At 40.6% G+C, this 26,804-nt stretch overlaps 1 protein-coding gene across 2 annotated transcripts in view; it reads right to left on the reverse strand.

The window, feature by feature from the left end:
* tnmd (tenomodulin) overlaps nucleotides 1-26,804 on the reverse strand; it is a 65,820-nt gene that overhangs the window by 5,289 nt on the left and 33,727 nt on the right. The window contains exons 3-6 of one of the 2 annotated variants that reach the window (XM_039620235.1): nucleotides 16,050-16,190; nucleotides 9,966-10,073; nucleotides 4,383-4,542; nucleotides 1,373-1,467 (exon numbers count right to left, since the gene is read on the reverse strand). In XM_039620235.1, coding sequence (XP_039476169.1) covers nucleotides 1,373-1,467; nucleotides 4,383-4,542; nucleotides 9,966-10,073; nucleotides 16,050-16,190 — 504 coding nt within the window. Of the gene's footprint in view, nucleotides 1-1,372; nucleotides 1,468-4,382; nucleotides 4,546-9,965; nucleotides 10,074-16,049; nucleotides 16,191-26,804 lie in introns of both variants that reach the window. The other variant, XM_031736416.2, reaches the window with a different exon arrangement.

A 26,804-nucleotide genomic window follows, 5' to 3' on the forward strand; every position in this document is an offset into this window, starting at 1 on the left:
TCAGACGGTCGTTATTCAGTTTGAAATTTCCAGGGCCACCTCTGATACACACTGCACTCTGACATGGCAGCCATGTTAAAGTTCAGCATAATATATATCTGCCAGCCTCTGCTTTATGAATGTGCACTGTGGGCAGGCTTGGTGCTCAAATTCAGACTTATGAAATGCAGATGAAGTGAATGCAGAGAAACTGTGAGTAGCAGGCTCTGCGGGTGAGCTTCCTTGTTTTTTTTTACTGTGCTCATTTGCATGACTTTTAGATGAAGAAAAAAAATAGAGTTACACATGTGGCATACCACTGGCAGGAGTGAGAGTTCAGACTCCCAATTACAGACTGCTGCCTGCCCTGTGCCCGGCCACAAAGGCCGTTGTTATCACTGGACCCACAAACAGCGCCTGGACTTGCTGCTGGAATGGATTGCAATGGTATGCATTACTCCGCTGATAGAGGCAGAACGTTCAAAAGTGGAGCTGAGTTTTTCATCCCCTGGTATGTTTTAATTGCATAGCACTGCATCTCCTGCCACAGACAATGAGGAAGAAGACAGAGGAGCTGGGGGGAAATTGAAGAGTTGAGCAGGAGGCTGTTTCTGGGATGGGCCTGATAAACGTCAACATTATAGGATGTCTCATTTCTCTGCATGTCTCACACCGTTTCTCCGAGCCCTGCGGAGGAGACTGAGCCTGACTCATTATCCTTGAATTTAGCTTTAGTGGCTGTTCACCTGTAAGTGCTCACTGCAAGTATATGCATATATCATATATCCTTGCACCTGTTCTTAGGGTGTCTCTTAGTGTGCAACTGCAGCTTTTTGTGCTGGTATAAGAGTGTATAAGTCTTGTGTAATATACTATGCAATGTGATTTTCCCCTAGAGTCAGGGATAATTAATCATACAGTATTGAGTGGTTTACATGCTGTACACCAAAATATGCCACTTGGCCTTTCCATTCATTTTATACGCTTTGATAATTAAAGCATTATTAATAAATGTAACTTATCTGTGCAGCGATGAGTGACCTTGAGAGTGCTGCTTTGTACCGTGCTTTCCAGTGCCTCAGAAAAAAAGGAAGTAGAAAAAAAAAAAGGCTCTAACTAGGGCTGTAAGGCACAAGTTGCTGCCTTTGAAAGGCTGGATATTCCTCTCAATTAATGGAGAGACATTAAGGGAGTCTTCATTGAACTGGCCTTACTTAAACAGATATATAGAGCAATTGCTATGCCCTCTGGTGCACAAAGTCAGTTTTAACATCAATTAGTGAGCGATTTATATGCAGAAAGAGTTGAGGCAAGAGCTGCAGCTGATTGAAGTGACTTTACTGTATCTCGTGGTGTGGTCCCTGGGTGACGTGGCAGAGAGGGCCCCACTTACATAGTCATTTACGGGAAGGTGGTCCAGGACGTCGCGGGCAAAACGCTGACCTGTGACCTCGGCATCGGGTGTATCCACATTTACAACCTCAGCATCTGAGTGCACAGAGCGAGCAGGAGAGAAGAAAAGCGAGAGAGAGAGAGATGTTACTGTATATACTTCCAACTGTTTTCTGTTGTTTGAATTAAAATGAGAAAGCTCTTAGATTCAATTTTGGCTTGAACACTGTGTTTTCCCAGTGGCTTGATGTTACTTACTAACATTCAAAAGAAATTAATTCCAGGCTTTTTTCACGCTTCCGTCAAACAATGGTGTTATTGCTTTTGTGATACTAACACACAGATGCCAGTTCATAAAGCCTTGGCATCTTTATGAGAAAGAAAAAAAAACAAAACCCCCTCTCCAGATGACCAAAACAAGAGGCTGAATGTAACCGGCTACATTTACTGAGGTATATATGTAGGTGTTTTACTTGCGACTGAAGCATACTTTGTTTCCACTACATTTCCCAGAGAAATATTATTCTTTTTACTACATTTATCTGATTGCTACCTTGTAGACACCTCATATACTGCAAATGCTGCAAATATCTTCATCTTAACATGAAAGCCCGACTCTTGGAATGCTTATTTTTCAAAGCACATGGAAAACTGCCGCTTTAGTAAGATAATTGCAAACTGCTTAATAGAAGAGCTTGTAAGTGTTCTCAGATAAAACTATTCATCTTTCCTTTTTTAAACCAGCAGTGATTGATATAACATTGACATTACCTTGTATGTTAGTATAGAAAACTTTCTATACTAACATAACTTCTTTTTTACACATCAAGTCTGCAGTTTAATATTACTTTTCACATTGAGTTGTGTTATTAAACACTCCTTTAACATTGCTTTTGGCCTCTACCAGCTAATGAAAGTAAATGCTTGGCTCTATAGCTCCTGAATGTTTCACTATGAGCATCTGCTGGTTGTTATCTGTACCCGTCTGCTATGTTGTTCAAGGCTGATAGACTGAGTTTTAAGACAATACAGGAGCATGCAGTACTTTGCGGGTCAGACAATAAGCTGAAATTCACTATAAAGCTCTGCAGGGGAGCTGAAAATGTATGCTTGTCATGAAAATTGCTGTCTTTCACATTATTTTGAAGTTACTGTTTCATATAGGTAGATTTTTTTTAAAATATATATCATATTTATATATATGTTACATGTGAGCTTAACAGTGCATTCATTTACACTTAAATAATCTGCAATGTAAACTAATCTCTAGGGCCTAAAATAAACCTGTCACGGAAGCTTGAAAAACATGCAGTTCCTGTAATGGCCTCTCGGGGCTGGCTTTGAAAGTCCAAGTGCTCAAGCAGAAATAAACATGTTTACAGCCAAGCACAAAAAACATTTTAGGCCTTTGAAGTTAATTTTCTCCATATGTTTGAACTGTAGAGGGTAAAGTTGCACATAAATGACATTATTAGGGTCACTGGCCAGCTGATGCTAACACAGATTGCTACAGTTGCTAGCTGTCTGCTAGCCGTCACCTTCGCTAACTTAAGTCACTGAACAGAACCTTTCCCTGGCAACCACTGGTCACTAGGAAAAAACGTATATTCCCTGAGTTGTTGGCAAAAACATTGTGATTTCTTTGGTAAATAGACTGGTACTTACATATCACTTTTCTACTTTATTTGAACACTCAAAGTGCTTTCTACTACAAGCCTCATTCACCTATTCAACTTTTTCCTCTGCCTAAGTGCTTTTTATCTAACATTCACACAATCACTACAATGAATGGATCAGGGACAGTACAGTTCAGTATCTTACTTTGACATGCAGACAAGGGATTAAACCACTGATCTTAGTAGATAACCCACTCTACCTGCTGAGCCACAGCTGCACTGGCAGATTGCAGCAGTCGCCCATAGTTTGCATGGAAGAAACTGGCTTGTCTGCAAACTCTTGCCAACTACTCTCCAAGCAGTTGGGAAACTGTAAAGTGTGACACAAACCAGAACTAGGGACCGTCAGCAGTCAGTAAAACTTTGACTTTTTAAAATGCGCTTGCTGCAGCACAGAGGCAGAGCTTTTACTCTGAATACAAACACTCCTGCAAGATTATCAGCTAACAAGTGTTTGCAGAAAAATCAGCGTCTTCCAGGAAAACTACATCACCGCAGCAACCTGCTAGACCAAGGCAATGATAAGGATGTTTTTGGTCTAGTCAGTGCAGGCAACCTCCAGAAACCACTCACCAACCAATTTGAGAAGGCATGTTTTTCCCATCACCATCAATGGTTGTGTCATGTCCAATAGGATAGACACACTCAAGAAAGGTGTGTATGACATTACGTGAAAAGTTTCTGACGATGATGTATGTGGTGTTGATTTCTTTTGGAGCATTGTTAAAACTGTGCTCTGTTGTGCTGTTAATTAAAACAACAGACTGTCAGATAAGCCTGTGCAAAGCATGTCTTGTTTTTAGTGAATGAAATGCTAGTGTTAACTTTTATGTTAGCACTAATTAACAGGCTTCTGTAGCCATGTAGTGCACTTATATAGTGTATAAAGACAGCTTCCTGACCTAGCAGTCCATCATTTCATCCAAAAGGCCCAAATATTGCAAAATGCCAAACTCGAGGCCTCAAAAAATTATCAGTTAGTGCCATCACAGTGGCCAAATCCAACCTTTATATGTATGTGTAAAGTATGATATCATATCGTATAAAGTAGCCCTTCTGTGACTGTAAGACTTCAAGTGCATACATTTAATTATTTGTGTTTTTACACTGTGTTTGCACTGATAATTTTGTAGAAACAGAGTATCAGAATATTCTTTTCGCCACCGATCATCAGCCTCTCTACTTTCCTAACACGCACAGAGTAGCCTGGGCCGCCTGCTCATATGGTTAGGAACTCATGCTGTCTCCATGGACCTGCTTATGGCCTGTGGAGATGCCCTCCAGCGAGAGTGTTAATAGTCTGCATTTAGAGGCAGAGATGCCCCCTGCTCTCACCGCTCAGGGGGGAAGGATGGATCCAGTGGATGGGCAGCTGCTGGCAAATCTCCCAGATCTTGGAGTCAAGGAGGAAGTCTGGGTTAACGATGGGCTCCTCAGCAGGAACCCACACTTGGGAGTCGTCCACCTTCATATCCATGGCCCCAGTCTCATCCACCTGCTAGAAAACAACACGTACAGTACACACACTCCCACATATGTTATGTATACACAAGCTAGAGCATGTTGGACCCTGCAAAAATGTCTGTGCCCCACCCGACGTATAGTCATGCATTTGCACTCTGTTCCCCTGAGCCATGCAGCAGCTCCAGCCTTGTCATTTTATCTATCACCTTTGTGTCTGCTGAGAGGACAGCAACTTCCCGACTCCTGACTCCCACTGCCCCGACTCCCTCCTCCTGCTCTCTGTCACCCTCTTCTCAAGCCTCCGGCATGCTCTTTCTATTATACATCATTGAAATTCACAGACAGTGATGATTTGACTTTTAAATGACTTTAGAAGTGGTCTTCATTACTCCGAGTGTGGCTGCAATATCGTTTAATGTGACAGACACAATAAAGCCTTGCATCCCCCCCACATCACCACCTCTCCAACCCCCCCATCTACGCTCCCTTACTCCCTCCCCCTCCGCCACAATGCTTCGCTTGGCACCAAGCACTATCACTGGGCTTAATTTGTTGATACTGTAGTTCATGAGCTGTAAAGTAAACTATTATTGCTTAATGATAGGGACTACATGTCAGTGTTGTCTAATAGAGACATATGAAGGGGATTTGGTAATGCTCTCCCTTAACAGTGAGGATATTTATTTTCTTCATGTATATGTAAATACACACACAAACAAACCCTTCTTCCCATTCCCTTGTTAATTAGCAGCCCAGAACAGAAAAACAGTTCACTTGACAAATGTTTTTACAAGGTGATTTTCTTCCAGTCTAAAGCTTAATTGCACATTAGTTAAGCTTGATGTAGAATCCTGGGGCTATAGTGGGAGCAAGAATCATTTATATTGGGTCGTGCCCCCTCCCTCATGTTTGCCCCTGTCACTCTCGCATGAATTAGAATTTTGCTTTTCATGCTGCTTCTTGTTTGTCTTCGAACGACACAGCTGTGACCTGCGGAGACGAAGAAGAGGAGGAAGAAGAAGAGACGGCTTAAGCGCATTCTGTCACATCAAAGAATGTGTTTGGGTGCGGGAGGTGCTCAGCCAAGCTTTTGACACACTTTCCCTCACTTTTAAGCGCCGGCCAGCAGACTAATGATGACTCGGAAGACTGGTGTAGCGGGGTGGTGGTGTTACAGCAGAGAGGTTGCTCTGCCGCAGAGCTGGTGTGCTCACCGTTCCTGTGGCTGCAGAAATTAAAATCAAACTCGAGCAACACAAACAGCACCCTCTAATTGGACCTCTTAACCACTGAAGCCAAGTCAGACTTCTCTGGAAAGTAAATGGAGGTCACGACACGGGGCCCACAACATGACTTTGACTTCACAGTTGAGAAACGACTCCAATAACTTGTAGGAGAGAGCGCCTTGGGGGAGGTAGTAAAGGTCAGCATTTTAGCATGGGGCAGGGATTTCTAAATGCCAGTTGACAAGCACAAAGACAACATGATTACAGTCCACCAGTTTATACACACTTTTGAAAGGCTTTTCCATTTTGCTATTGACAAATGATATATTATTAGGACACAAGCAACTTTTTTATCAAGTATTGGACCTTGGGAATGATGGTAATTTGTTTTGTTCAGCCCTCTCCTGGTGTATGTATGCTTTTCGCCTACAGTGCACAACTTAATTATACACCAGTTGTGCTGTAGTTAATGAATTTACCCTCTCCTGCCACTGTGTCCCAAGGGGGGGAAACACTGTTGACATGACACATTGTTTAAAGTGTGTGCTATGTTTGCCAGAGATCAACAAAGATTTTCTCGCCATACCCAATGGCTTTCACACACTGCACCTAACACTGGCAGTTTTCTTTTTTAATCTAACATACCTGGTGGGGAATTTCAGTTGACAGGCATATTCGGGCAGCTTACCATGTTTGTGCTGGTGCCTGCTTAAGGGCACTAAAGGTGCCGATCACACCAACATTTAAAAATGCTAATTCTGCAGCAATAATAAATATGACTCTCCAGGTGGATTTGCTTTGGCAGATGTGGCAAAGTAAACAAGTGGAAAAAAATTCAGCTTTGTTCACCTTTGGGGAATTTTGCCATGCAACTTTGCGCCACTGACAAACAAAACGGTCCTGATAGCGGGAAACCCTGAGAGTCCAAAATGGCCTCTATGGGAGGTTTTTGCAATATGAAATATTTCTCTGCTGGGGAAAAAAGTGTGCCCAAAGAGGAAAGTCATGACACAGTAGTAGATTTTACGATACAGCTTTTGACTAAGGAAGCTACTGTGTCAGCGAGTTCCCGGCTGGGTAGCATGTTAGTGGTTCATTTACCAGCTATAACTACAGTAGCCATGTGAGTTGTCACAGCATCACCGAGTCCCATATTTTGCAAAGACGTAAGGATGAATTCTGCTTTCCCATTTTCTGGCTTGACACGACCTTATTACTGAATACAGCAAATGCAGGAACGTTTTGTTGCAGTGCCACAAAACCACCCTGCCATTCACTGAGCTCACGCAGACAAAAATGACACAAAACAGTCCGCACTGTGCGCTCGCAGGACTTTGGCGTATTCGCAGCCTCTGCAGTGGTGTTGTTTCCTCATCACACTGCTTTTCTGTTTGTAGTTGTCGTCTGAGTGGGAGGTTTTTGGTTGCTGGGCGAACTTTGGTCATCCATATTAAGTGGCTGTTTAATGGAGCAAACGGCATCCATTCACAATTTTAAGGGGAGTGAGGGAGGCTGATGGCGATTCCTATGTCAGACTGGGGGAACTGGAATGAAGCTCAGGGATTACTCCCTCAGACATTTCATAGAGAAGGCAAATTGAAAAGGGAAGGAACAAATCCTGGCAAACAATTCATGTTTGTCACCTGGTTCTCCCTCGCAGGGGCTGCATTTTCTTATCAGCCGCTTGCAGTTTTACCGCAGTTTTTTCCATTGTTTTTCACCTCAGCTCTAAAGCCTGCCACGGCTGCTCTGAGCCCTTTTTCCTAAAAGCCTGTGGTGGGGTTAAGCTAGGAACCATTAGCAGCTGGCTTTCACCCCTGTGAGCTTCATGTGTTTCACCACCTGAGGAGGAACTTGTGCTGATCTTTTCCAGGGTCACACGTGGGTGGATTCTCACAGAGGATGGAGCAGGGGCTGCTGTCTAATGTGAGGATAGACTATGGTGGGGTCAGGCCAAGGTCACTGTTTATTACCTCAATATGGCCCCCTGGTATTTACTGTATTTTTGTTGTGTAATCTAGTTTTTTGTGATAAAATCATCACCTGCAGAAATATTAGCCACAGTGTAAAGTGGTTTAAGCACAGAGGGGAAAGAGCATAAAGTAAAATAGGGAAATGATGAGAGAATAATGTATGGCATTTATGTGGTATTGATTGATGAATATATTAGTATGTGAATTGAGTAATTATGTGGCTTCTTGCAGAGAGTTAGATAAGCTCAGTCCCGGCGTCGTGTCTGTCAGCTGATGACGTGCCGGTGTGCGCAGCTACAGATTCATTTCAGTGAGCTGGAAAAGATCAGTGTGCAATATCAGATCACGAATGTCTATGGCATCTTATCATGTTAGTTTAGTCACACACACATTACAAATTTGCAAGCTAAAAACATGTTTTCCGTGACCTTGTGGAGTCTTCTAGTTATTGCTTTGAGGTAACCAGGCGAGCAGCACAAGCACAAGGAGAAAATGTTCTGCCAGGTAAAACGTGCCATGTTTGCAATCTGCTCTACATTTCTGAATGTGCAGGCATTTGCATGCTTGTACAGAGACAGGCTGTCCGTTTCCTCCTGTTTCCAGTTGTTATGCTAAGGTAAGCTAACGAGCGGCTGGCTGTGGCATCAATTTAAATGCGCAGACATGAGATTGGAATCAGTCTCCTCTTCCTGCTCTCAGCACAATAATCTTCCTTCAAACACCAGAATCTTTAGAGATTATGAAGTCCACGGTTGAAGAGAATTATATTTACATGCCACTTTGCAACACTAAATATGTTTTCAGCTTGTTTGTGGTTTTTACCAGCATCTAAGAAAAACTGTTTAATTTGCTGTCCTACATTTTTTTTTTCTTTGAGACAAAAGCTATAGGGAGGAACTAAACCTTTATTCCTACAGGGGTTTTTCGGTGAGTAAACATGGCATCATGTTGGATTTTGCGATACTAACGTCCACCTTAACCATCTGCAGTGCAGCGATATGCTGTGTTTACTTTTATAAATGTTTCCTTTTCATATAATCAAAGCGAGAATAATGCATTCTCAAAACATGCAATATGAAATTAGTTAGCTGTGGTTGTAGTTCAGAAAAATACTTTGTAGGGAGCAGGGCTGTATGTTTGCTGCCTGGTTAACACTACTTAGAAAGTTGAGTCAAAGCTCTTTTCTTCTTGTGTGTCATCTCTTAAGGCAAGATTGGAACAGACTACAATTAGAACTTCATGCAAGCCGCAGCTTAAAAACACTTTGCGAATCATTACTTTATTGAAAGGCTTCCTTAACTACTGGTATGTGCCCTATCACTTTGCTGGCCTTAGATGATTTACTTTGGAGCTGTGAATTAAGCCAATTAGGCTTCACAGTGCACAAAAGAAGCTAGAGATGGCACGGACATATGGTGCTGCCTGGGCAATTAGTATCTGTAAACGTAGATCAGACATTATAAAGATGAGAAGAATTTAAAACAAAACAGTGTTTGTTTTTTTTTGAGTGTAACAGCTTGTGTTCTTAAAGTTAAAACCAATAGCGGTCTGACAATTGCCTTATTCTGTTTTTAAAATAAGGCAGTGAGTGGGGTGCGTCAGATATTTGCCAGCTACTTCTTCTCAGCTACAATGTGAAATGTAAATGAGAGTATGCTAGCAGTAGAGACATTCGAGAGGAGGATTTTCTCTTTGAACATGCAGCCCACTCTGTGAATTGCACTGTGACACTGAAAAAAATGGGAATTTTGATTGACTGAATTTCCTCCATTCCTTTTTCTGAAGTTCACACACAACTGTAGGAATCCAGAAAATGAAAATAAATCACTCTAAACCTGGAGAGGGAGCCTTGTGAATTTTGCAAAGAAAACAGCTTTAAAAAAATATAATTTTAATGGTTTACCTCTCCCTCAGACCTCTCTTCCACCCTTCCCCCTTTAGGCTATTTGGGTAAAGCCTTTGGAGGAGATGATTAAAAATTAATATTTGGCTCAGGATTGACAGCAAACACCATTTGATGTGAGCCACAAAGAGACTATGGGTTTTCGGGTAGCTTTCAGGCGGTTTTACAGGCACCACAAACCCTAGTTTATTCTTCAGTGAGAGGGTTGGGGGAGATAGGACAAGATGGACAGGCCGAGGATTTGTGTGGCGCTCGCGGTGCTCAACTCTGGTTATCTCCCTGCAGTATGCATGACAGCCTCTGCGGGACCACAGAGAGTCCGAGCTACATGCAACAGAGAGAGGAGGCATACCAGCAACTCCGTGTCTTCAGTCTCCACCTCTGCCACTGCGGGTAGTTTCTTAGTTTGGGCCCTGATGTAGCACCTCTGATGTTCAGCAAACCGGATCCCAGTGATTCCCTTTGAAAAAGAAAAAGAAATGAAGGGATACTCAGAAATTCAGATATATGTATCATTCAGTAGCCCTCTGTGATGTGGATATCTCATATGAACTGAGGCAATCATTTTAAAATGCTCAGCTTTTTGCTGATAATCAAAGCTGTTAAAAAGTTAAAACCTAATGAGTAAGAAGAGGTGTGTTTTGATCTTCTTCTCCTTCTTCATGGTTTTTTTTTAACTTTTATATCATGGCGTAAAATTGATGTGTGCTTGGCTCTTGCAACACAGCTTTTGCTTTCAAGCTGAATGAAATAAAAAGGTAGCGGGTGTTCCACTGTGGCTCGGTAATGCTTTATAGCAGGATATATCGCACAGGAGAGCCAAGTGACATTGTTGAGAATGAAGTGTTTTCTACAGAGACTGCCCCCATTGAATTAGCCAGTCATAGGTCCCTGTCACTCTCTTAATCTGCGCAGTCAAGTGTGGAGTCACTCTCTTCAGCTCCACTGATGATCCTCCACCATGTGGACTGTGGCTCTTTTCAGTCTGACACACAGAGCCTCAATAGGCGAGAAAGATCTGTTAATTCCCTCTCGCCGCTATTGTATGTTAATCTAAGATATTCAGCCGGAATAAGTTTGAAAGACTTTCAGTAGATCAGATTGTATCCAATTTATTTTCTGCAGAGAGCTGCTCGTTCAGCACACAGTATTAGAACAGACGGCGGGATCTACATCTGCCACAGCTGCTTTAAACTCGCATCAAGTAAAAATTGTATGAGCCGTACCATGAAAATGGACTTGATTCAATCTAAATTTAATTACACTTACACGGTGATTGCTATGACATCTCCTTTGAATTGGTTAACTTGACCATGTGGGTGCTATTTCTATATTTTCAGCGGTGCTGTCACTTCGAGAGCCAGATACCAGCTGCACGAGACACGATACAAAGTGATGGCTGTCATAATCTACTGCATGTAATTTCATCTGTGTGGAAAAAGGATGGGGCAATAATAGTCTCAAGCACAAAAGCATTATGTTTATGCCGGGCTTTATTGTGATGAGTCTCTGTTTAATTTGGATCTACTGTGTTGGGGAGCTGCGGCGCTAGAAAAGAGGGCGATGTTGTGATGAGATACACTGATTACTGGGCTTGGTCAACCAGAAAATGAAGAAAGACACATTAACATAGGGCTGAGAAATGGGAAAGCAATGTCATTTTAACAGACAACATTGAAATATCCACTTGGTGTATCCACGTGCAAGATGCTCATCTAAGTCTTATCAAGAGAATAGAGAACATGTAACAGCATGCATCATTCAGCTCATTCAAATGTCAGCTGGCATTAGTCTGGGCGATGCCTTCACATTACCTGCAAAAATGTCTGTAATTATGTGACATTTCTTACCCATGAACTATGCAACTCTCCTTTTACAAGATGGAACATGAAAATGTTAAACGGCATGACAATTATATCCCGTTTAAAATATTAAATACAGCCTGCACAATACATTACACGTGGCAGCGTGGCACTATCCACTGGTAACCTTAAGGTGGACCTGTATGAGTCTAAAACAAAACAACTTCTAAATTTTAAAGATTTTTTCACGTTTTGTTGTTACTGATAGTCCACCTCACAATATCCGGACATCACAGTCAATCACAGAAATCCAAGCAGGATGCTATGTTACCGTAGGCTATCCTCAACTTCATCAAAAGTTTTCCTGCAGTCATGAATTTCAAAAGTGCTCCAAAGAAATTTTCGATGGATGAGTGCTGGAGGCGAGGTTTGATGCTTCCGTTTTATTTGCTGTGAGAAGAGGAGGCAGTAGACCGTATAGCAAAAAAAAAAAAAAAAGGGAAAAAAAAGAAAGGTTTTTTCTTCTAAATTCCCCTCTGACCAACACATCCTCGTGGTTAAAGGCTATCTGCAAAGACAACTGGCTAACATGAAACAAAAGAAGTAAAAACTTACAAAACAGCATCTTATAAACAGAAAGGTTGGACGTGATTATGTTGCTCTGCGTTTTATTGTGTAAAGTACTCCTAAATTATTTAAATTACCTGTCAAAATGTTGACCACGGTATGTGCCTGAAGTTTAGCCACAGAAGCTTTACAAGACTGTTGAGGCTGACTTGCTGTGTGCAGGCTGCCAAAAGATAGACGTTAGAAGACATTCAAGGACAGCAGCAGTGAGGACACGAGACTTTGAGCCAAATGGCTCGTCTAAAGCTGCCTTTTCAAGTCAAACCTGAAAAAGAGAACTAATTTTTAACAAGGGGCGTGATGTTGTCAGTTTTTTTTTTTTTTAAGGATTATATTATAGAAATATTACTTTTACTATCAAGTTTAGATTGTTGCATGACAACACACAGACCATTTAGCATAAATATATATCTGAAACTTTTTGGACAAATTTCTTGAAAATTGGTTACAATTTCAACAAGTTATGATTTTTAATAAAAAAACTGAAAAAAGGTGGCGATGTGTCCACATATCTGTCTTTCTGCATTGTTTTTGTTGCTTTTGCCCATTTGACTCATTTTGTGATTCAGCCTTCAATAGTATAATAACACATGTTGTGCAGATATTTGTCCAAATAAGAGCACCTCTATCAAACTGGTCCAAATTTGCAATGAAACAGTCATGTTGTTGTTGCCATAGCCAGCACAAATTCAAGTGAAGTCAAGGACATCCACATCAGACTTGATGGAGGGCACTGATTTCTGGCATTATTGTTAGATATTAATATATCAGTCATTTGGACAGTGTCACCCAGATTAGGTTTTGACCGGGACGTTGATGGTTAACTGGAGAGGAATTAAAGAAAAAATAAACTCAATCCACTGAGAGAAAGTGTCTGTTAAAAACACAACTTTAACATAAATATTACAGAATGGCTGCACTCACCAGCTGCTGCTTCCAGCATCTGTGGTGATTTATGGATGCTGGCAACCTTGAACTAGGGTAGTACTATTTGAAAATAAGAAGCTAAAACATATGACTGACAACTTCTGCAGTCTGAACTTGAGCCAAGTCAGATGTGGAAATACCTGCGCTGCGAAGCTGGCGGGAGTTATAGCTTAGGGTGTGCATTGCCTGATGAAGAAGGTCAGGTGGTAAATGAGGAAAAACGCTGCTCACCCTTGTTTCAGACGGCTCTGCTTATGGTTTCCTCTCACAGTCTAGGGATATATTGTGCTTTCTTAAAGTTTTCCGACGCTTGGAAGTTTTACAGATTATTTTGTTGGCTCAGAATCATCTCAGAGTGAATTCAGTTCCCCACAGTATCCCACGAGAATAAAAATAAAGAACACAATATCCCATTTGCTTAAGCATTTAGATCTTTTGTAATGCCACTGTTGAGCTCCACAATTGACTTTTATCATTGCTGCTTCAACAGTTTGATTGAGTCCACTGTAATTACCGGAACTAATTGTGAACTAAATCGACGTAATTAGAAAATTTGCACACCTGCCCGTGCTGCTATCAAACACAGTGGTCGCAGGATTGTGCTGTGGGGACTGCAACTGGGAGGAGAACATAAGTCAGGCAAAAGGAAAAGGTTAATGTAGAAAATATGGGTCAATTTTAAGTGAAGGCCTTTTCCAGAGTCCTCAGGGTCTCAAACTTGGGCGAAGATTTATGTTTTATCTAGACAACAACCTGAAACAGACTTCAAGAAAAGTCTGAAAGTCCGGAAGTAGCTTAACCAGAGCTGAGGCTAGAACCGCATAGAACTGAGCATTTATGAAGAAACGTGAAAAATGGCTGTGCACCAACTCTTTCCATCCAACTTGGTTGAACTTTAAAGATTCTGCCTGCAAGAATAAGAGTGACTTTTAACAGAAAGGTGTGCCAGACTTCTAGGATTATTTCCAAGGAGACTCAAGGCTGCCATTGCTGCCAAAGGTGCTTTAACAAAAAAGGATTGTAGAGGTCTCCGCAGCGCTGAACTGCTGAACTGCTGAACTGCTGAACTGCTTGACCCCCACATTGCTGCTGATATTTTCTGATGTATTTACAAAACCAAAACATTTTTATTCTTGTAAATCTACACCTAACACACCTGAATAGCAAACTACAAAAGGATCAATCTGAAACAACACACACACACACACACACACACACACACACACACACACACACACATATACATATATATATATGTTTCCATGAAATAAATGAAAGATTAGTTGAAATTGAATTTCTTGTTAAGTGTCAGGAAACAATAAGTGTGGTTCTTTGTTCTTTACAGGCAAGGCCACATTACCTTTGCATTGTTTGAAGCCTTTGTGGGTGCTCAAGCAAACCTTTTTTTTTTGTTTTTTTTGGAAAACTTGGGCAGCCTCACTTTTGCATCATTATGTCAAAAGTTTAGAGAAATCTTAAGGAAGTCTGTCGTTGAGTTTAAGGAAAGCAATCATGCATCATGCAACCGGAGAGATAACAGAACACACCAACAAAAAGTAAACTTAACTTTAACACAATGGCTACTTAACATGCTCCAATCTTGACTCTGTTCTCACTTTATTATACCTTTGCTTTGTTGTGCAGATAAAATTGAAACACCAATTTGAAACCTCGTGCAGAAACAAATTTCTGTTTGCCTAAATGTTCTTTGGTTCAGTTGTTCACTTCGTTTTAACGTGAAAACGACCCTGGTAATTCCCTCTCAGGATGTCTCTTTCTCCATTTTTCCTTCCTCTCCTGTTAAAATGAGTCTAATGGTTCACAGTCCTGGTGGTATAATCCCCTCATTTTCCATTCATCACACAGCCCTCGGGCTTGATGGAGATTGTTTTAAAGGTGGCTTTGGTCTGTGTAATAACATGTGACATTCCCCTTTTTTGTATTAAACAAAATCAATTCTAACATCAGTGCAAAAGCTTCCACTTAGTATAACCAATTGTAAATTTTCTCTGAGATTTTTGTCACAATGAGGTTTGAATTACTCTGCTCACTCGCTTGTTACTTAGTCTTCCATGGTGGAGCACTGAATCAAACAAATCTCCTCGGGGGATGTGCTTCACTAACAGGAAGTGGAACAAGCAACAGGCACGCATGTTTATGTATGTGGGCCACAAACACGCACACACACACACCCACACGCAAACAGAGTGGGCTCAGCGAGGGAGAGAGAAGGAAATAGAGAGACTGATTGCAGGGGTTAAAGTTTTCCGGTGCTGTGCTGGTTTCTGTCATATAGCCATTTTAGATTCACAAAGCCCATTGTAACAAAAACAATAACGATTCCGCGTAGGTTTTTGTTTTGGATGAGGTGTATCCTGTAACATTCAGCCTGGCAACTCAACATTTCACAGTAAATAATGGTGTGAGAGTAAGAGCATTCATTACCCAGCCAAGCAGCACACTCCCTACTCCGAGGTGCAGCATGTGTAACCTCCTGCACAGTCGAGCAGGATTTAGGAATGAAAGGTAAGTTAATGAGTTCGGCTGGAGACAAAATTGCATTTGAAAAAGGTGCGAGAAACAAATAGAGACGGGCTTCTTAATAGTGTTTGTCTCTGTACTGTGAAAAAGTTGGTGTATAGAATTAGTGGGAAGAAAGCGATTTTTTTATGGGGGACTGAATTCTTCACTCTGGGTTGCTGCGTGTGTGCACTTAGTCACATAACAAATCTCCTTGTGCGCTGCTGCTTTAGTATCAATTACTGATACCATAAGTGCTGTAGTTTTGAAATTGTGTTTTTGATCCTTGCGTGAACACCTCAGTGAGAATAATTTCCATCACTCTGTCTGTGTGATGTTTCAAAGGTTTGTAGCATCTTTTTTTCCATCCAGAGTGACAAAGGATGAGATAAGGAAAATAGGATTTCAAGAAAGGATAAATGTTGTCAATTGTCTCTTAAAAAAGGGCAGGATGTGAACATCATACAACATCCTCTGCTGAAGAGGAGACACGGGTATAGCTTCAGTTTTTCATCAAAAGAAAAAAATAGCTTACATGGCCTTGTTTAACTTTTACTTACATTTTTGAAGTCGTGGACCTCGAGAATCTCCTCACTCCCGTTTCCCATCTTGAAGATTTCAACGCGGTGAACTGGGTCTATCTCCATTGTACTGTCTGTCTCCACGCCATCCACCACAGCTTTGTACTCATGGTCATACACCTGCAATGACACAAACAACCATGCGCCCCTTTGATCAATGCACGAGCGATGCTTTTACCATTCCTTACATCATTGTTATGTGCTCAATAATATAGATCAGTGACAACATCAAAAATTTAGCAATTTTCTGAATTTTTCAGTCCTTTTTAAATGCTTAACAGTGCTTTACAATTTAACAATGCTGCGCCGCCAACATCTCAGATTTTTTTCAATTATTCAAGCAGGTCTGGTGTTGTTCTCATTGACAGCTGTTTCACTGAAAGGAAAAAACAATTGAGTCAATGGTGGCACAGAATGCAGGATTACGAATTGGAATTTCATTTTTGGGTGCCAAAACCAGAAAAAACAAAACAGCCGCAGAATAATTGTCACAAAATGATGAGAAGTGTGAATGAGATTGACACATATTTACAGGCTATTGAGTGCCGGTTTATAGAATATTCAACCCTTAAATAAACATATGTTTTCATATGTCACCCGCATCTGAACGGAGATCAAAATGATCCATAATTACAAAAAACCAACAGATGAATATAAAAGACCTGCAGAAAACATGACTACAACATCAGACTGAATAATGAGGTGGAATGACAAACCAGCTCCCATAAGAAAGGATAAGAACAGGAAAAAATATGAGTTTGAAATACTTGAAGCTGCAGTGAACTGGGTCAGTATCAGAGGGGGTTAGAAGTCAAGGGTTGGAAAGTAACACAGCTTTTCCAAACAATTTAGTTTGATTTTGGAGGATTACATCATTTAACTTTACACACAGAAACGAAAAAAGATTTCACAGAAACCAAAAACTAACAGGGTCAAGCTTATTAGCTCCCCTGATGCTAACAGTCAGTTGTTTATCCTTTTTGCTGGATAACAACCTACAGTCAGTTGTTGTACTTTCAAGATGTCTAACACATCTCTGAACTTCCTTCAAATTGGATGGTCCTCTGGCATGGACCTTGGATGCTCAATCCAGTCAATAACATTCATTTCGGACTTCTTGATGTCGTCCTTCACCAGGAGTTATTTATGTTTTGGCCCATTGTCATCATAGAAGGCAAAGCGACGACCCAGACCCAGTTTTGCTACTGGATGCTTGAGGTTTTCTTTCAAAGACTTCACGTATCCTTCTCTCTTTGTGATTCCTTCCATCTTCATGAGATTCCCAGTTCCAGATCCATCCCACAGCATAACACCACCACCACGTGTTTCACTATAGGGTTGTACACATGAAAAGGACCACAAAGAGCTCAAGCTTCATATCATCTAACCAAAGGACACGCTTACAGTATGCATAATTTTAATTCATATTGTACTTCAGTCTTCTGCACAAGTGAAGGTTTTCTTGGTCTGCACCCTCACAGTCCATTCCTGTGCAGCGTTCTAGCAATTGTCTTCTTTGAGTCTAAGATTCCCAACTTAGACAAGTCATTCACTACTGTCTTGGAAGTTCATTTGGGGTCTTTAGACACATCTCTCACTAGCTTTTTTTCTAGAATCTTTAAAATCTTTTGCTGCCTACTTCTTCCAGGCTTATCCTGTACTGTGTGGCTCTCTTTGAATTTCTTGATGATAGTTCTCACTCCAGTTCTTGAGACTTGGAAACTCGGCAACAACTGTATATTCATCTCTTTCTTCATGAGCATCAACAATTCTTTTTCTCAAGTCCAAAATGGCTTGTTGAAGTTTTTATACTTTTATAGTTTAAATTGATCGCTCACCATCGGGTTTAACTCGGTTTTACACACTTTGAGGATTGCAAAGTTAAAGCACATCATTACACAGCAGTGGTTTTTTGCTGTGGCTCAATAAAAGGATCGGTTTTTCAGAGGGCTAATAATACTGACCCTGGTAATTTATGATTTTTTATGAAAACAATCTGTTATTGTGTGCAAAGAGAAACAATTTATGCTTTCTAAAGAAAACTAGTATGTTTACAAATGCTTTCTTGAAGATTCTTTACACTGTTAAAAAAAGCACTTCAGAAATTAGTGAAAAAATTTTTTTTGTTCTCATCTGTATGTTGGAATTAATGTGAGACTATGATTATGTGGCTGTATGTTGGAAAATGCATACTTATCTTTAATGCATGGCTTTTATTTATACTATGATGCACTTTTTAATTTAAAAGTGCAATACAGTTTAAATTGTTGTTGTTATGGATGCCAGACAACAAAAGAGAATGACTAGACTCCTTAAAGCTGATAGGAAGACAACACCCACCCACCCACCCATCCATTTCTTCTTCTGCTTATCCACTTCAGGGTCGCAGGGAGGGGGCTGGAGAGCTTATTCCACTTGCCATTGGGTGAGAGGTGAGGCTAACATACTGATACTGCTGCCTCCATTCTATAGGATGACAACAGTAACTCAAATAACCACGACCAAAGTATGCAGAAGAGCATCTCTGAACACACGTCAAACCTTGAAGCAAACGGCCTACAGCAAAAGACCACACCAGGTGTCATTGTTGTCAGCTAAAAAAATGGAAACAGAGGCTGCAATTTACACAGGCTCACCAAAACTGTACAACAAATGACTGGAATTACGTTGCCTGGTCTGCTGAAGCTACATTTGACATGGCTCTGTTCTGTCTATAAGTGGGTCAGGCTGGCAGTGTAATGTATTGGGGGATATTTTCTTGGCACCACAGCCTACCTGGAGTTGTTGCTGGCCATGTCCTTGTCTTTACGATCACACTGTACCTATCATAAGAAGCGTGCTTGCAGCAGAATAACACGCCATGCCACAAAGCCAAAAATAAAATCAAACTGCTCTCTTGAAGGTGACAATGAGTTCACTGTACTTGAATGAGCTCCACAGTCCAAAAATAGCAATCCAATGGAGAACCTTTGCGATGATCTTTGTATCATGGATGTGCAGCTGATGGTAGCAGTGCTACCAAGGTGTATCTAATAAACTGGCGGTGTGTGTGTGTGAGAGAGAAGGGGGGGGTGTTGGGTGGAGTAAAATGTGCTGTTTTGGCTGCCCGCTGTGCCTGAAAAAGAGGTCGATTAAAGTCAACCAAAATAGCAGGAAATGTGCAGAAACCAAAAAAACAAACTAAAAGTGCCGAAAGAAAACCGCAAGGCCAAGGAGAACAGCTTAAATGAGTGGTAATTATCTGTATGCTTCCCTATAAGTGACTCCTTTTACATTACGCAGTCACTGATAAGCCATTGTTAATATAAAAATATCCACTGTAGCAGAAATAAGCTATCACGGCTTCCCAGTTAGCTTCATTTGTTATCAGTTTTAAAACAGCGGCTGCAATATTTTCCAGATATCTTGAAAAATAAATGAAAAACAATATCTAACTGATTCAAAATGACAGCTTCTTAAACTTCTTCAAACAAGAACATCAGTGGTAGCATGCACTCGAGCAATTAAAATATTTATGTTGACAAGCTGTAAGGTTAAATAAAAAAAATGTATCGACAGAAGTTTGTCTGAAGTAAGCACGATAAAGAGATTTAAAATCTCCCTTACATTTAGGGCTCTCGCTTCATTGTTGCCTTAAAGCGCCGTTGTTTATCACAACTGCTTGCTTATATACTGTTCTTGGACACGCATGGATAGCTCTTAAAATTCCCTGTCTGAAAAATGATTCATGCCCACCAGCTGAAAATATGCTATTAATATTTATGCGAGGGTTGTGTTATGATGAGAAATATATTGCTGAGTTCATCTTCATCTGTCTCAGTGGCAAATCAGAGCCTCGCCAATGAGACGCATGATTAATGAATACACTCAGATGGGAGTCCATCAGGATTTATATCCCCCATCAGAACCATCTGAATGTCCTCTAACGCTCTAACAAAATTAGCTTTCACTTTAAGCTCTTTCACATGTTCATTTTTTAACATGTTTTCCATCTGCTTACTTATACACAGCTTCCAGGATATTCAAATATGCTGCATTACATGTAGGCAAGACTTTTCTTTTTTGGAGGAAGAACAGAGCAATAATGATCAAATGGGATATAATTCTTAATAGATGATCACTGTTAGACTGGCATAGCCTATAAATCACCATTAATACGGGTCACAGTAGCCTTGGCGCTAAAGAGAAGTAGAACTTCTAATTGTCAGGAGAAGCCAAATTAAGATGGGCTTGAGATTTAAGTGTCAATTGAGCAGTTATGGATAAAATTGGGGCTATTAAACAGTCTGAAAGTCCATGTGGTGAATTAAAGTTCTATTTGAGCATTTCTTTTATATTAACATAAAGGTGGAATGGGGGAATAGATTCTCGAGGCTTATTGATTTATACTAAAACAGTGAATTACATTTTCAGCAGGCTATCTCTTTTGATGAAAATCCAGCAGTGAGAATCTCCCCACCGCACCAGGTTGAAATAGATAATAATGTATTACAACAGTTTGACTTCGGCTGGCTCAATAGCCAAAGCTGCTGCTGTGCACAATAATTGGCATTCTGAAAATAGCAATGAATAGCCCTGTATGGCCTTCTTTGATACTTATAGATGCTCCAGTACATTGGGAAACTTGTAGTGTGATACATGGTGCAATAAGGGGAAAACTTTGGAGCACAACATAATATTTCACCTCAGTGTACCAACGGTGATCTTTATAATTAGTGCTTCAGATCACTCTCATTATTTTAGTTTAAAAAAATAGAAAAGCAAAAGTACATTAAAGAAGACTTGTTCCTCACAATTTCTTGCTTCAATTCTGGACTAAAATGAATTCATAGAAACTATCACTTAGCAACTCTCATAAAAAAAAGGCTGTGAAAGTTAATTAGCTTTTCATGTCAAACTGAACAGCCAGATAAAATGCCAGCACATAGGAAAAGCTCCAATTTATGCTACAATCTCTGTGCAGGGACAGTGAAAGGCTACTGTGTGACTATTTTGGTCTCAAAGACATTTAATGCACTTGAAACACTTCGACAATTATACTAGTGTGACATTAAAGCTGCAGTGGGAACGATTTTTATTCAAAAGTACACAAGGCACGTAGTTCGACTGAAAAAAAAAAGAGGCTAAGATGTCTTACTACATAAGCTGGAGACACTTGTCAAAGTTGACCATTTTTAGCAAACGGTTACATTGTTACAATTAGCTGAAATGGCTATGCTCTTTGAAGGAAATATCACAGAAAATGAGCAACAACAAAGATGTACAATAAATGAAACGGAGCAAAAATATAAGAAGGACATCGAGGACGTGCATGAGATAGGAGAGAAACAGTGACTTGCCATCTCATAGTGCTTGTGCTGTACACCTGCATGAAAATGATACATTATTATAAATACATTGTTACTGCTTCCTACTCGTCTGTGAGTGAGACAGCGAGTCTGACGCATGAACGATCCAACTGAGGCGCATCAGCTAATGCAAACACCACTGCAGCGATCTGCCTGAATGAACGCTACGTTCCACTTTGCTTCATCCACATCACATAAGCGTTCTCAGCTCAGTGCTGTCTGAGCTAACTCCATCTGACATGGTTTGCAAAACAACAATGAGACTCTGGTATTTTGTTAAACTGTTGGTTCCTTAAGATTAACCATAAACTAAACACTATTTAACATTTTAGCCTGATGGGACAGCACAAGTTTTAAAGTTAGAACGTTGTTAATTTCATTTAATTTCATAAAGAAAATTGCTGGTTATAAGAACACCCAGCAGACACAAGACAACATTAGCATTCAATATTGAATTTAAAATTGTTGACTGTTTAGCTCCACAACAATACAGTATGCTAGGAGGCTAATTATCATAGGCTTCAATGTTAAAAAGCTCAATTTATATAAAAAATAAACATGTTTATAGCCTTCTAAAAATAGAGTTTTGGCTCTAAAGCTCAAACCCCATTTAGACAACTGTATGGCGGTTTAAAATGCATATATTCCAACTGTTAAATCATTATTGGAGCTTTCATTTAGGGATATGGTTAGTTTAATTGAAGGGACGATGTAAACACAAATGACTAGCCATTACCTCAACAAATATGAGGCACTGAACGGTGCCTTGTTTCTGGTGTTGGTCCCTTTCAGTGCATATTAGTGAAATTATCTGACAAATAATATGCCCTGCAGAGGAATTAGCTGTTTTAATGGACTGGCCAAAAAGTCTGTGTATTCTGCCAAGACTGCATACAAGGTGCAATGGTTATTGTTTGGCACCGGAAAGTTTCAAAGGATATTTAAGAAACAGGTCTTGAGGCTGGAGTATGTGCAGAAAAAAAGCTGGCATTTATTAAGAAAAATCTTAATGAAACAAAAGGCCCCCGGGGAATTCAACCAAACAAACTGAAACTACAATAAAACAAAACAAAACACAGCCTTGGAGCAAGCTGCCACCTCCTCTCTCCGCTGCTGTTCAATCCTTTACTAATGCCTTTCCAGCCTCACCTGCGTGAACCCCATCACTTCCACCGGTAACGGAAGACGTGATCAAAAGATGGCTATATCTATAATATATATAACGCTATACATCCATGTATTCACAGAATGCCAGTGACTAAAAGAAACCTCTTCCATGGTCTCCTTTACTGCTCCTGTGCCCTAATTACTAACTGCTCAGACCTCAATCATGCAAAGCTGTCTTCACTGCCACTGATTAACAGCTGATTCTCAGAAAAACACAGGTGAAGAGGAAAAACAATCATCAAAACATTGAACTCAGTCTAATTAACAGACCGATTCACCTACCAAAATAAACAACAGAAACTCATCATGTAATCAATAATCCCAACCCCTGCTGATAATGTTTGGGAATTGGGTATTGTCAAAAGGAGAAAGGAAGACTGCTTTAATAAGGTACTCTAACTACGAGGTATTGGTTTCTGTACCCTTTTCTAATCAAGCTAAATAATAACACAGCAGTCCACCCTTTCTTTCACATATGCTAAATTTGGCTAAAAAACAAAAACAACAACAACAACAAAAAAGATATCAGTGGACAAAAATTGTTTTTGAAAGATCTTCTTTGGATTTGGACTGATATTAGATCCAATTTTATTTATACAAAGTCTATTTAACATGCTTTATTGATGTAAGAGAAAACTCCAACAGTCAAGCACTCGCTGACAGTGGGAAGGAAAAACTCCCCTTTAACAGGAAGACAATTTCCCCCACACCAGGCTCAGGGAGGCGTGGCCATCTGCTGCAACCAGCAGGGTGTGAAGGGAAGGAGACAGGACAAAGCTAGAGGTTAATAACAACGATGAAAACTGTATAAACACACGGAGAGTGAAAAGAGGTGAGTGAAAAAGAAAAATTCAGTGCATCATGGGAAGCCGCGAGCATTGTAGGCCTATTGGTAACTAAGGGAGGATTCAGGGTCACCTGATTGAGCCGTAACAATAAACTTTATCGAAAAGGAAAGTTTAAACCTAATCTTAAAAGTAGAGATGGTGTCTGTCTCCTGAATCCAAACTGGGGGCTGGTTCCACAGGAGAGGGGCCTGAAAGCTAAAGTCTCTGCCTCCCATTCTACTTTTAAACATCCTTGAAACCACAAGTAAGCCTGCAGTTTAAGAGCAATCTGCTCTGTTGGGGCGACAAGACTATGAGGTCTTTAAAATAAGTTAGGCTCTGATTATTCAAGACCTTATATGTGAAGGATTGGTATGTTTTTCTATCCAGGAATACTTTTACTGCAGTGGCAGTGTGTTTGGAATCAAGCTGAAAAATGAAGTCACTGCCACTCAGATGTCCGTGTTCGTAATTCCATCAATTTTGACAAGATCCCCAACACGACTGGCTGAAAACAACCCCACACCATAACAGAGCATCCACCATGTGTTTCTGCTCTCCTGACCTACTCAGGGATGGGAATTGACAAGAATTTAGCAATTCCAATTCCATTATGGATATCACTTATCGATTGGATTCCTCATCAATTCTCTTGTGGGTTCTCAATTGGCTTTGATTTGAGAGCCTCCACCATCTCTAAGCAGCACAAAGAAAGAAAAATTAATTGCATGCTGTGTGGTCAAACGTTTGTCCATGTTGGAGGAATTTCTTCTCTTTGTCTTGATCAGTGTTGCAGTCTTACTCAAAAAGTAATTATTGCACGGGTTACACAGAACTCTTTTCTTAAAAGTAATGTCGTTACTTAATTCCCCCCAGAAAAAAGTACTTTGTTATAGTATTCATTACAATACTTTCATGTTAATGACCTGAAATGCATTGTCCCATAATTACCATTAAACATATAAACCTGAAGCTGCAGCTCCTCACACCATCACAATTCCCTATCCTGATGAGGACATACATGTGATCTTTCTCTTAGTATTACACAAAGCCTCTCTTAGTAGAACTCAAAGATGAAAACCACAATGATTCTGTAGAAACATGAACAGGTAGGAACGGAAGCTGCGGCCTGACTGCTCATCCTTTTGTTAGCTTTTGAAGTTCAGGGTCTGTCTGGCTGTTGGGCTGGGGGTTCAACATTCACTCAGCTTTAACCTCACTCTGGGTTCTTGGATAGCTTAGCGTTAGCATGCTGTTTGGGTTTGGATTCATCACCCCATAAAATCTATAGCCACTGATTTTCAGTCCAGTTCTACCAATTTGGCATACCTCAGCCTTTCCAACCTGTGTCCCTTTCTTAAGAATAGCTTCTGGATAACTGTCTCTCCAGTGAGACCTTATCTGATGAGGCTTCACCAAACCGTTGCTGGATCAACTAAAGAGCCAGATGCATCTCTCAGGTCGTGTGGCAGGATTTTGCTGATGAACATTACTTTCACATACTATTGATGGGCTTTTATGCCTTCCACTGTTTCTGTTTTCCTTCACTTTTCCAGTTTTCACAAAAAATTTTAAGGACACACTGGACACCATGCTGAGTTTTGAGCTAACAGCTGTTTGAAAACGTCTTGTTGGTACAAAAATACTGTACCTATGTCTATTTCCTGTAAAGCTGTTATTTTTGGCATTTTTCATTGATTCAACTAAGAAATTGGAACAAATTATATGTTTTTGCAACAAGCTGTTTGCAAGTGTCTAAAGATAAAATTTTAAATTGGTTGTCTGTTACATGCAGATACAACACTGGTTCATCCCTTGAGTTAGGTGCCATTTTTATGCTTGAATGATTCATATGTCAGTGTGAACAGTGGCTTAACAAACAAACAAACAAACAAACAAAAAACATACCTTTGGAAATGGTCAGGTAGAAGGACTGAGCAGAAAATGTGAAGGAAAAACCCCCAAAGAAAAACTTGAGAAAGACTGGGGAACTACTGCTCGTGTAACAATGCAAGAAAGTCTGTCTCCCTGGAAACAAAATATATAAAGAAATGAGGGGTGGCTCAAGACTTTTGCACAGCAGCGTCTGTGTGTATGTGGCTGTGTATTTACATCTATCCCCAGAAAGTATATTTCTCCTTACCCTGTTATGTTATGACCACTATTTAAAAAATCTGTCTTTCCTAATGAAGCAGTTTTTTTCTTTGAAACACAGAGAGCTCTCTGAAATCCCATTTCATGAACTCTGGGATTTGACATTTTCAAATATGAAAGAGTTTCCTGTCATCATGTGAAGTTTCCTTCTGTGGCTGTAAGCAACAACCTCTAATCTGAAGTTCAGTCTCAAATCCCTGTTGTCTCACCAGCGTTACAACTTCTAAGAGAACACTAAAGTGCAAAAACAACTCGCAGAGTTACTTTATAAGAGCGCGGAGCAGAGACAACAATACAATGACGTCTTTAGATGTTATTTTTCAAAACTGAGACGTGCATTTGAACCCTTAAAGGTTACACTGCAAACAACCCAATGGTACTATAGTGAAATACACATTGCTTGCAAAAGGAGTATTACTGCAAACCAAACCTTGTTATTTATCTGAAAAACAGCCTTCCACTATGCATGACATCCCTCCAAACCAGCTGGTCTTTTCTCACTTCGCAAGATGCCTTACACTCTTGTACAGTAAGCGATAAAGAATTCAGATCTCCACAGCAAGAAAAACATTCAAGCTCAGGAGCATGAGGCGATCTGTGAGGAAGCCTTCACAGACAATACCTTGTTTATTTCCTCTGTTCAAGGTTTCTGTCTGAAGTGGTTCTTAACAGCCTCCACCAAGATGGTTTCAAACACAGACTCACAGTGAAAGGAGTGAATGAGAAGCGGCAGGCACAGCCAGACCTGCAGGTTGTTTGTGTGAATGGGTTCTTGTGTGTCACCCGAGGACATTAAGCAAAGGTCACGTAGATGTTGTTACAGGTGAGTGGGCTGCAGTTGTTTCTGTGTGTGCGTGTGTGTGCGTGTGTGTGCATGCGTGCGTGGGAAGAGAGAGCGTAAGCATATGTGCACCTATGGAGGAGGCAGCCGTGGGAATGAGGAAGATGAGATGATGACAATATGTCCTCTCAGTTGTCCTTGAGGGTTAGAAGATAGGGGCTCCAGTCAGGCGGAACTGGATGCCTGTCACTCATGGCGGGGTGGTGATGTTGGTGGGTGGTGAGGCACGGGGAGGGAAAGGTGGCTCGGGGGCTGCACAGTGCACTGGGTCTCCTGGGAGCCATAGGCTGCCTAGTGATAGATCGAAGTGGGCAGCAGCTTAGACACTCACACCAGCGAACACCGTGTCCTTTTGGTTTTGGACCTTATAAAGTCCTTGCTGGTTTTAAAGCACCAG

This window comes from Oreochromis aureus, linkage group 2 (assembly GCF_013358895.1).
Source record: "Oreochromis aureus strain Israel breed Guangdong linkage group 2, ZZ_aureus, whole genome shotgun sequence".
NCBI lineage: Eukaryota > Metazoa > Chordata > Actinopteri > Cichliformes > Cichlidae > Oreochromis > Oreochromis aureus.